Below are 12,743 nucleotides of genomic sequence, written 5' to 3' on the forward strand. Positions count from 1 at the left end.
TTCAAACCAATTCTAGCGCCCTAGACACACAAAACCTCTAAAGGTTCATTCATTTTGCTCATACTTTCATCTAGAATGCTTAAATCCCCAGCATAATGTAAGTTCAGTAGAGTTTTACTTCTCCATTGCATTCCGTGTTCTCCCATTGGCTTTGCAGTGCTCCTTAGGACAAAGTCTATCAAAATGATTCATTTAAATAGGAATAGAACGTAACCCTGCTTAGCTCCTAATTTAATACGAAATTAGCAGCTAACCTCATTTTCTACCTTAACCACAGTAGTATTATTTTCGTACTGACCACTTTAATGTATTTTGTCAGGTATACCGTACAAGGAAAAGATCTTCACTAAAGCTCTTCTATCAGCTGAATTAAACACTTGCTCATAATCTATAAAACTAAGCACTATAGATGTTTGATGACTCAGGGACTTCTCAATTATTATTCTAGGAAGGGAAATTTGGTCTACACATCATCTGCTCTTTCTAAAACCGCACTGTTCTTCTCTTAAAACTTTGTAAAAAACATCTCTGAAGTCTAAAAACTATCATCATGCTAAGTAATTTGTTACCTACAGAAACCAGGCTACTACCTCTATAATTACCACGCTCACTCTTATCGGCTTTCTTATTTTTTATCCTTTTAGTACTGCTACTACTTCTTCCTCACCAAATAAATCTTCCTTCACATCCAAGGTGTCACAAACTTTTTCATTTTCCTCTATGTCCTTTCCTGTAGCTCTATCTTGGTTTAGCACATTCTCAAAATAATCCACCCATCTCTCTTTAACTCTTTTCTTATCACTAACTGTGACCCTGTTCCTATTTTTAACTGGGACCAGTCCGGATTGACTTCTCCCTCTCAATTTATTAACATGCCGGTACAATATTTTACTATTATGCCATCTAGCTGCATCTTCCAGATCCTCCGCAATTTTATCCATAACCTCCCCTTCACGCCCCCTTAGTTCATATTTTAATTCTTTCTCCATATTATTTTCCTTCCTCTTATTTTCATACGATCTATCAATCAGATAATTGTTGTACAAGTCCGTTTTCCTCTCAATAAAACACAAAGCAATTTCATTAATATTCCTAGCTGCGTTCCTAATTTTCTTCCCTAAGATACCATCAGCAACTTCACAAATTATTTTCCTAAATTATTCCACCCATCTTCTATACTGACAAATTTTAAACTCTCCTGTTTAGTGTTCAGCTGTTCCTGGAAGTTTCTCTCAAATTCTCATCCTGGAGTATCTTGTATTGATTCTGCCAATCTTCGGTTTACAATAACGTAATAACATCAGATATCTGCCAGACAAAAAAAAAACTCTCTGGTTCCAAGTCAAACTTGGTAGGAAATAAGAATAGTTGTCATAGTGGCACCCTTTGTGGCGTCAAGCAATTTTTAATTAATTTTGTGTTAGCGTAACTGTCTGAGCTTATAAATTGAGTCACTCGCCTGAGACTCTAGGTGGGCGAGCCCTGTAAGGCTTAGGTCGCTTGTTCGCCTGTGAGTCCAAGCCCAAGCGAATACAGTCCCGCGTTTTGCATACAAGCTCAGTGGACATTGTCCGTCATAAGTCAGCCCGAAATCTCGGTCATCCCCATTGCAATTCCAGTGGGCTTCCTCAGTAGGCAAAGTTCATATAATATGAACAATCTCAGTTGCCCAATAGTCTGCAAGTCCTGTGCATATTGTCAGTCATAAATCTCAATAAACATTTTATTTGGGGTCTCCGATTGCCTTCAAATAGCTCATAGAACTGACAGATTATTTGGACTACTCTTTCTCCATGCCTTTCAACCTTAGTTCTGTCCTAGGATGGAAAGATGATAGACTATATATCATCAAGTGAAATGACATAAATTTTATACAATTCGGAAAAAGGGTTATACCAGCTTTGGCTTTCACTCAGACTATCTATCTTGGCACGATAATTTAGCGTTGTTTTTGCCTTCTAAGGGATACAGCAACCTTTTCTAATCAGTATACTAGTAATGTCTCATAAATAAATAAAACGAGCAAAAATAAAAGGATATCTTCAACTAGAAACAGTTCAATCAGATTTTACCTTCGTTTTCTTTTTAAAACCATTTACCAGGATATTTGGGTTCTATTTATTTTTTTAGTGCTCGTGAAGGATAAGTTGAAAAGTACTTTTTTCAGTAGGGCTGTATTTCTTTTTTATTCCCTTACTTTGCTTACACCGAATTATCAAGGCGAACTTTCCATTTACTTTTCCTTATTGAGAGTTTCAGAGAAGAAGCTATTTTTTTCCTCCAAAAATGAATCTTATCTTACCAGCCTAATATAAAAATAAGAAGCGCAATGTTGCTCACCTGACTAAGTCCTATTTGATATGCTGATCGTTCAATATCAAGTTGGAGTAGGATGCCTTTGCACACTTCAACTGTACTACTAACTTCATTTCCAGGCAGCTTTTGGCTCTCTGACTTAAATGAAAAACGTCGGCAGAATTCTTCAATCAGTATGGATTCAGGAAATCCAAGTCGATGGAGACGAAGAGCCGCAAGAACTTGAGAGCCGCGGACCTAAGAAAGAAATAGTAAGTAGTGCGTCCGAAACATCTAGTACAGAGTAACATTGGCTCCATAAAAAATAATTACTAAGACTTAGGTCTTCCCACGTTGGCTGGCGCATAAGACGACAACGGTGTCTCTCCAGGATAGCCTCTCGAGTGCTGCAGACCAAAGATTTTCCATTGACTACCTGAAAAGTGAAGCATTCTTCTCGAGACATCGTCCTACAGTAGCCTTTTGCTATCCACGCCTTCTGATGCCGGGAGGGACCCAGCACCACAAACCGCGGGGGAGGCAAATTTTACCCATGCACACCATGTGACCCCAGCTTCAACACCAAATAGGCGCGATTTTATTGGTCATGAGCAGCTATCTCTTTTTTTCACGGATGAAAGCGGTTTTTAAGCAATTTCAAGACATAAAAAATAAATTAATAATCTTAAATTTAGGTCGATTCCAGATGGGTAACTTTATCTAACATTTGAGTTATCCATAAAAAAAAAACATACTAAAGTTATGTTTTCACTTTGGCAATTCCGTCAAAATTGTCATACCAATTTTCAGCTTTTCAAATGGGAGAAGTTGATTTTATTTTCTGGTTGTAGTTATTTCTAACACAATCTTTTGGACTTTCGAGCAATCTTAACCAAACAATCTTTATGACTTTTTAGCAGTCCCTTACAACTGAAGATCTCAGAGCCCTTTACATCTATTCACTCTTTACCATTTCCTTCATCCTTTACCAGAGCCCTTTACCATTAAAAGATCTCAGTGTTTCAAACTCCCTCCGGATTTTTAGATATTTTTTACGGTTCGTCACAAGGGACCAAATTTGGCCCACTTTCTTTTCTTATTGTCTTTAACCGTATTTCAGCGACGATTCGTGAGCGTTTTAAATTTGCTGATGATGCAACTGTCTTATCACTACGACTAAGCCCTCCGACTACCGAACAGTCTGGTTTGACGAAAATTTTTAATGATCTAAAAGGCAAACTAAAAGCTCTTATATGACATTTTCCTTCCTGGAGGTCGACAACCACTCTTCTCTCAATTCCCAACTGCCTACAAAAAAACTGTTAAAATACTTCGAATACTTTTGGACAAAGATTTAAGATGGAACTCGCACGTTGACTATCTGGCTAAAAAAGGGCGCCAAACTTTTACATTCATTTTCCAACCTGAAGAGATTTGGCATGTCAACCGAGGTTTTAAAGTCTGTATACTACAGCTACGTTAGACCTTCTCTTTAGTATCCATGTCCAGCTTGGTATCCGGGTTTGACCAAAGATCAATCAGATAGACTTGAGATGGTACAAAAAAGAGCTATAAAAATTATACTTGGACACAACTACTTTACATATGATGATTCACTAAAACAACTCAACTTGAATTCACTTGATAGTCGTAGACATGAGTTGACATATCGATTTGGACTAAATTGTTTGAATTCCTCAACTCATCGTGGTCTACTATCCAAGCTTGAGGGCCCCCCTACTGAAGGACCAGTCACTAGACTCCGAAAAATAAATAAGAATTGTCCACAGTTAATGATTTACCCAGCCTCTAGTACCGAGGGATACTGCAAATCATTTGTCCCTTATTTTACTCGGTATTTTAACAATATTGCCTTGAATAATATGTAATATTTGATGCAGTTTATTTCAGGTTTTTGTCTGCGAGTGCTTTTGAATGTACCAACCATTTAAAATACATTCTGTATAAGCAGTCTTTATTTTAACCTTGAAAATTGACTATTGACATATTTAAATTTTATGTTAATTTTATTTATGACTCATTTTAATTTACTGACCTTGAAGCACATGCTGCTTTAATATTTTTGTGTTACTATTTATTTGTTCTTTAATCCTTGTTTTGTGTCCTGAAATGCTCATGTTAGCTGCATTTATCAAGAGCGGATCCAGAATTTTTGTTCGGGGGGGGGGGGGGTACTAATTTTCGACTCGGTTTTCGACTAATTTTACTAATTTTTACTAAGGTTTTACTAATTTTCGACTCGGTCAAAAATTTCGGGGGGGGGGTTCAAACCAGGTAACCACCCCTGGATACGGCCTTGGCATCTATTGTAGTGAATAAAAAAAACTGTTATAAAAACTGTAAAAAAAAGGGAAACGTAAAAAAAAACTGTAAAAAAAAACTGTAAAAAAAACTGTAAAAAAGGGAAACGTAATAAAGGTTAGTAAAAAGTCATTATCTATAAATGTTTTCACCTTACTTTTTTATTTCTTCATTATTATCATACCTAACTAACCACTTCACCAACTATATTGCTTTAAAAATACTGTTTTTTTTCTACAGAGCTTCACTTTTTCAATTTTTCATAGGGAGGTTATCTTTTAGAAAATGAGTTGGATTTTCCTGGTCGTACCGCGAAATATAGTAATATCTTAGACAAGAAAAAAGAGAGAGAGATAGAGAGGGAGATGGAGAGGGGAGGAGATGGAGTGAGAGGGGAGGAGAAAGAAAGAGAGAGAGAGAGAGAGAGAGAGAGAGAGAGAGAGAGAGAGAGAGAGAGAGAGAGAGAGAGAGAGAGAGAGAAAAGGGAGATCTGTAAAGCTTGAATAACTCTGTTAAGACAGGTCCTATACGGTTTGCTTCTCCAATATCGAAGACCTTGACGTCGTAGCACCATATATTTATTACCTTAATATATAGAATATTAGATAAAAAAAAAAAAAAAAAAAATTTCAAGACACCAGCGGGCAAACATCCACCAGGGCATCTATGGATATTGGCGACACCATCATTATTGCTATTAGATTTAGTGAGTATAACTGCCATTCAAATGGCTAATAGCTATATCGCAGCTACCAGAACTAAAAGCTAGATAACCAAATTTACTAACATTAATCCGACTGGGTCAATATTATCAAGAGAATTTATCATAAACGTATCGAAACGACAGGAAAGAAACCTTAGGAAACCTTTGGTGGTGGTACGAAAGAAAAGACGCTAAAACCTCACTTTTTTATATTGTTATCAGAAGTATTGTCTCGACTTTTACTTCCTTTTTTATTTTTTAATGTGGCAAGCATAAGGGAGAGTAACATCTAGGGTTTTTGTTGCCTTAATATTTTTTTTTGTTTTCGTAACAAGACAATCCTATGGCTCACTCTTTTTTCCTTTTTTTTAAAATAAAACACATCAATACACCGTCTATCATAAATTAACACGTCTATGGGTGATCATCAGGCCTAGAGATTGATTCTAAAGCCAAACTTGATTTTCTTTTCTTTTTAAGCAAGGAGGTATGGATATATTGAAACAATTCTTAAAGCTGGACACGCAGGTAAGCAGTGAAGGCAGGAAAAAAGCTTCCCTGGACTTATTTTGGACCCATTCCTGAAACTGTTATTGAACAGAACAACTGCATCTCGACTATCAGTGATTCCCCTCATCTTTGTTATTACTGATTCCCCGATTCAGACAATGAGAATTTATACGAAGGGTTGGAAAATAATAGTTTCACGACAAACCATTGAAAAAAACTACTGAAAAATACAAGACTATTGAATAAAATTTTGTAACCAATTTTAGATAACATTTAAGGAAAATAAAATATTTGCCCTCTATCCACACCTGCAGTGCCACCTCTGTCAAAAGTTTTGATCTTAATTTCACAAATATTCTTGATCAATTACTCCCTATATTTTTCAATAGTTTTTTCCTTAGTCAATCAATTCATTTACCCCCTGTGATGGGCACTGAAACCACAAACAACACTGATAAATTCTCAGGAAGTACAAACCTGAGATCTTAGAAGAGGCAAATTGACACATTCTTCTCCAACTTTCGGCGCTTCAATCGATATACCGGCATTGTGGTGGGGAAGGAAACAGTACACAAACTTTGGCCGTGATTTTCTCAACGTTTCAATTATGGCATCCTAAAAATAAAACACTGCTACAATGTATAATTTTTCACATATATGCAGAAGAAACAACGTATACGGCTCAAGAAAAAAAAAGGAAAATAAGAAAGAAACAAAATTAGTTGTGAAGTCTAAATCCCACAACTTTAAGAAAACGAGTATTATTATAATCCTAAAAAGTGTACAGAATGAAATGTCGTTTGTCCTTATTCTCGATTATTTCATTTCCACCTGTAATAATGGAGGAAAGAAAATATTTTAATATTTTGAAGTAAAATAGTTGATAATAAATTTATACTACTTTTATGTTAAAACTAAAACATATTACTTTTATTGTAATCATATTCCAGCCAACACGCGATCAAATCTCAAACCAAGAAAAATAGCCATCCATTTAAGGGAAGCTGGTCCCACCTTGCCTCCTCTTCAAGTCTAATAGAATATATTCTAACATCTACTGAGGAAGTAAGAGGATTATTTTACTTCATGACCCTAGTCTTGAGTCTATATTTTATTACATTGCAGTTTAACTAAGCGGGAGTTATTTTCTAAGAAACTTAGTGGTTCGTTAAATGGTCGAATGTCCCTTTAATTTCTTATTATAATTTTCATTTTTTTAAAAATTCTATTCGCTCTTTATTTGCACACAAAAACTCTTTTTTTTTTAAATATTGGCAGGATAAAGCATGCGTGAGAATTCAGTAGCCCTTAAGTATAAGATAGCCAACATTCACAAAGATAGCCACTTACAATAATGTAAAATAAAATTAATTAATAAATAAATAAAATAAAATCATAATAAAATAAAATTACATGAAATAAAATTTCAAAAGAGGAGGATCGAGAGGGGAGGTTGTTCCCTTCGAAGAGGTCTCTAAGATTACGTTAGACCTCAGTTTATACCTTGGCCACAAGAGGCACCAAAGGCATCAAGGAAGAGGATCTGGTCGTACCCTTAATTTGCTGGACCTATCACATCCTCTCACAGGGGTTGGACATATGTGTTGAGATGGCACAGATCAGTCTGGTAGTTGCGCCGTATACCTGATATGGGAAAAAATTTTATGCCTTATCACCATAACTTCATAAGGTATTCCTTGGGATTAGTCTGGAAGGGACAGCCACGACCTTCCATTCCTCCGTGCACAATTGTGTATCAACAACCATTACCAAGACATAAAAAGCGTGATATTACTCGTTATTTATTACTGTCTAAATTTTGATCAGGCATATTTTAAATTTGGGATATATCTATCGTTTGCCTAACCAAACTACTTTATCCATTAATCATTTGCACCTAGATAATCAAATTTGTTCTAATTTAGTCAACATCATCAGCAATTGCAAAAGGATTATAATATAATATACAACTAGGCAGCAAACAATGGGAAAAGAAAATTGATTCTTACTAATAGTAATGTAAATTTTTGATTCTTACGTACATAACTTTATTACTGTTAACTTATATCTAGATAACTTTAATAGCCCCAACAATGAATAGCCAAAAGGTATAAAATCTTCCCATAGAAGCTTTTTCAATGACGGGGATGATACAAGAAGTTTTAAGCATTTGTTCTTCTGTTTTATGCCAAAATAAGCCATGCTGATTTAAAACATACAAATTTGTTCACTTCGTAAGTATTGTTTGTCTTCCTAAGAAGGGATAAGGGAGGGGAGACCAGAAAGATTCCTTAGTTCTGTGGCTTTCCCAGAATTCCTATGACCTCCATATAACTGTCCTGCCTTGAAGACCCCGACCACCAAAGAATTATGCTGCTCATATTTGGAGCAAAAAAAACTTACAACTTGGTACTTGACTTGGATAGGTACAGATTTTCTTTTGATACCAGCAGTACCAGAATTAAAAGTTCGTCGCATGCTTGTTACTCTTCTCAGTGACTGATGACCTTCTAATCCAGCAACAGATCCAGAAAGACTTACAGAAGTAGCCCCACGATATGTGCTAAATAGATAAGATATTTCCTCCCTGAAAAATAAAGATTTAAATTTATTAAAACATTCAAGCTTTTCTATATTTACAAGGCAATTATAAACATGCACCAACAGAAATGCACACACACACACAGATATATATATACATATATATATATATATATATATATATATATATATATATATATATATATATATATATATATATATATATATATATATATATATATATATATATATATATATATATATATATATATATATATATATATAATAACTATAATAACATTTATCCGCCCATCAGATGCATAAATTGATTATAATAAAATCATGTAAAAAGAAAAAAGAAAAGAAAAAGAAACCAGCTTAAAAAATGATGAAGGTACAACGCTTAGTGCAGTTCATAGTCTTCAAGTCATTTTTGGTGAGAAACGCCGTCTATCTAAATTTACTTTTAGCACTGAATTATTTCGAATTCTAGACCATTGTTTGGATGGCTCTTTACGACCATATTTTTCAAGGCGGGAATTCCTATAACGCTTTGGTATGTACTGTAAAAAATTTGCAAATTTATAGTAGCAACTTTGTACGTTTTGAGTTTCTCTCACAGACAGCATGTGGGATGCAACGGCAAGGTAGGTTATGTGTGGTAAGCACACTGAACTATAAATCGTGGCAAGAGATTTCCTGGAGTAGCGTCCGCGATTTGGCACTACAGACGCAAAAGCACATTTAATAGCTTTAGTTGTTTGCTTAACAATGACTTGTCTAGTTTTAATGATTGTTTCCGCAATCATAATACCAAGATATCTCAGCTCTGATACCATATGGACAACATGATTTCCGAGAGTGACAGAATCATTTTGCAGTGCATTAAAGGACAAAAATTCACACTTATCAATAGTGATAGAAAGCCCAATAGATTTTAAGTCACTTAGGAGTCGATTAAGGTTCTCTTGTAAGTCTGCTTTGGATCTACTGAGCAGAAGGACGTCGTCAGCGTATGCCAAGTAAGATAGGTCAGTGCCATGTATTTGGAGAGAGGGCAAGATACAGTCCAGGATCTTAGAGATTGCATATTTGAAAATAAAAGGACTAAGAACACTGCCTTGCCTCACATCTCTTCTGATTTTTGCAGGATCATAAATTGTACCTTTCCACTTGGCCAACACAGTCAAATTTTCATACCAAAATTTCAGAGCACTCACTATGCTCAAATTTACTCCATTGTGCAGTAGAGCATTCATTGCTTGCATGTGATTGACGCTATCGAACGCCTTCGATATATCAATGGTGCACCTATACAGAGGTGACTTTTTACTTTCTGAGTCCATCAGTACGTTAACTAGAAGGCGGTGAGCCTCCGGGCACACAAGACCTCTCTGGAATCCAAACTGATTGTCCCCAAAGTGTCGAGCATCAAGCTCAGAGAAGATAACATTTTCAAACACTTTGCTCAAGATGTACGAGACGGTTATGGGTCTATAAGGTTTGAATTAGTTTGGATCTTTTCCTTTTTTGGTGAAAGAAGAAATGACCCCTTTTACGAAAGAGTTCAGAACAAAACCCCTGGTAATGCACATTTGGAAGATAAGCTGAAGATGAAAATAGAAGCATTCAGGTAAGTGATTGAGATGTTTTATTGAAAGACCATCACCGTCACTGTCCATCCCATTCTTTGCTTCGGAAATTATTCTTCAGACAGCTAACTTTATCTTCTCAAGGGAAAAAGGAACTGTGCAGCCATGAGAAACATGCGAGCCAGCTCGAAACTTCCGTTTTATATTGTGTTGCTATAGTATGATTTTCATCTCCATACATCGAAGCTTAGTCAGGGTGCTAGTCATGTAGTATTAAAGAATTACTAGATGGACGATCGTCTGGTCTGATTAGGCTAGCCACGATTTTTTATTTCCAGCGAACTGTTGCCCAATAATTCGGTACCTCTTCATTTCAGCTTTATATTTGCTTTTTGTGCTCCGTTTCAGCTCGAATACAGTCCCGCGCAGCGGTCTACCACAAGCAATTCAAATGTTCAGCCAGGTTTTTGCATGTCTTTTGGCCGACTTGAGTTCAGTGGATTCAGACCACATCGGTTTTTATGTCCCAATTTTGGCTCGTCTTGCAGGAACTGCTTCGGCTTCAGCAACTTTCAGATCATGGGTTACTTGAAGATAATAACAGGCAAAACTAACCGTGGCTGAGACATTGGAAGGACCAGAGCAGAATAGATGAAACGGAGCTTTGATACAACTTAGGACCGAAGCAACAGTGGCGACGTAGAGGGGAATATTGCATGTCTCCCAATTCTGCTTGTAGACCCACTTTCTGGAAGAGGCGTAAATAGTGCTCTGTGTTGGTTGTATCTGAAACGAAAGTCCAGAATGGTCACTAATCGGATTGTCAGTGCAAACTGTAACTGGAAGACTAAAAATGGATGTGCACGAAAGTACGTGGTCATTATTGGAGGTATGACCACTAGTGTGGATGCACGTAAAATCCAGGGACTTCGGCCAAATCTTAAAAGTGGAGAAGAGGCAATTCATAAAGATATCAGATATAATATGGCCCTTATATAGGTCACAGTTGAGGTTTCCGGCAATTTGCCACTTACACCCATAGAGATTAAAAAGATAAATGGTGTCTTAGGGCGTCTACTGCTTTTGAGAAATTTGTCGAAAAGACAACGTTATTGCAGCTAGTTGCCATGTATTTGTGTATGAGCTCAATTCCCTCAACAGAGACGCACAACAGACTACTGCTTCTAATAGTCGGCTTAGCCAAAATTCCTTTCTGGTGTATATTGCCAAGCCTTCGGACGGACATCCTGCCGTAGATCTCGCCGGCTCTAAAAAGCCATCACGGGACCGGGATCTGTTCAGGAAGTTTAAATTCATCCCAGAGAGCATATGCTCCGAGATAGATAGCACGTCATAAGTTTGAAGGAGATCATCTATGTCTTTTTCTTTGTTGCGACAACCATTGATATTCAGACTAAAAACTTTTAGAGATCTATTCGTTGATTATTTTTGTTTCTCAGACTCTCTCTCAATTTAAGGTACCTGGGGCTGAAGCAGACATGAGGTCCGTTGCAAGAAGTGTATTTAAGGTCTCGGTTACACGGTGTATCTTTGTTACTAGAGTGTGGTCCTGAACATCTTGAGCATCTGGGACTGTTTTTAGATGACCGAAGCTTTGGCATCTGAAACATCTTCGAGGGGCCTTCATGTACTGATCTACCTGGAAAAAGTTGTATCCAAGCTTGATTACGTTAGACATTACAAAGCTCATGGTCTGTCTATTTTTGAAAGTCAGTCTGATTGTTTTACTTCGTCCAAAACGGAAAGCTTTCTCGAAGAGGCCTGGATTATATTTGACAACTTTGCTAGCATCTACTTCTATAGAAATTCTTCTTATTATGCCATAAGATTTTGTTTCTTAATTGCCTGACCTCCTGAATCCCATCTTTGGACTGAAGTTGACTAAGTGTTTGTAGTCTAGTTAGAGGATCCATTGACGGAGCGTATTCTATAATTACAGTACAAGTTGGAGGCTTGTTGTTCGCTAGGGCTGTAGCTCCTACATCTGGCAAATTGTCCATTTAACAACCGTCGGATGCTGCTTTATCGTGGACACTGAACTATTCGAATCCCGAATTTTGCCTAGCAGTATAGAGAGGTTGGTCTCAGAGACCTGTGCAGCTTGAGATGGGAGAGTGATTACGAAAGTTGGAAGTGGGATATTATTCTTATCACATTCAGCTAGCAAATCTAATATTTCTGATGTTGCTGAGTCTTTTGTGCGGCTTCTTGTGGCTATAGCTACTCTTTCAGGGAATGCTAGTTGAAGGAGTTCGAGTTTAGCGTTGCGTAATGCTGCTAAATCAAAGAAGTCATATGTTATTTTCGACAGCACCGTTAGATCCAACTTTCGGTTTGACTGAAGAAAGTTCGGGATTGGTTTGAGGTATAGAGACGTCTGTGCCATGTTAAGAACGGATAATCAAGGGAAGCGTAGGTCCTCGCTACCTATTCCCTGCAATTTAAGAGAGACTCCACTCCCCGCAGGTACGACGGCACTTGCAACAAGTAACCTTTCCTCTTCTTCTTGCTTATTCGGGAAGATTAGAAAATTGGCAAAAATATTTATCAAAATTTTTGATTTGGGCTTTTCTGTTTTTTTCTGAAAATCTTACAGAGCAGGGGAAGCAACGATTCCCGTTCACCTAAGCCCCGCAGTTTGAAGATGGCCCCTGCCGGCGGTTAAACCGGCTCTTGCAACGGGCAATCGTTCCGCTTCTGCCTGTTTAGCAGGAAAATGACCCATTTTTGTTTTGGGCTTTTTCGTCTCAAATTTGGAT

At 37.0% G+C, this 12,743-nt stretch overlaps 1 protein-coding gene across 3 annotated transcripts in view; it reads right to left on the minus strand.

Moving 5' to 3' along the window:
- Mhcl (Myosin heavy chain-like) overlaps positions 1-12,743 on the minus strand; it is a 363,403-nt gene that overhangs the window by 122,926 nt on the left and 227,734 nt on the right. For all 3 annotated transcript variants that reach the window (XM_089086598.1, XM_089086597.1, XM_089086596.1), the window contains 3 exons: positions 8,234-8,417; positions 6,308-6,445; positions 2,341-2,553 (listed from right to left, as the gene is read on the minus strand). In XM_089086598.1, coding sequence (XP_088942724.1) covers positions 2,341-2,553; positions 6,308-6,445; positions 8,234-8,417 — 535 coding nt within the window. The remainder of the gene's footprint in view (positions 1-2,340; positions 2,554-6,307; positions 6,446-8,233; positions 8,418-12,743) is intronic.

The sequence above is a fragment of the Artemia sp. Qi Xiang Cuo genome, chromosome 3, assembly GCF_049724085.1.
Source record: "Artemia sp. Qi Xiang Cuo chromosome 3, ASM4972408v1, whole genome shotgun sequence".
Taxonomy (NCBI): Eukaryota; Metazoa; Arthropoda; class Branchiopoda; order Anostraca; family Artemiidae; genus Artemia; species Artemia sp. Qi Xiang Cuo.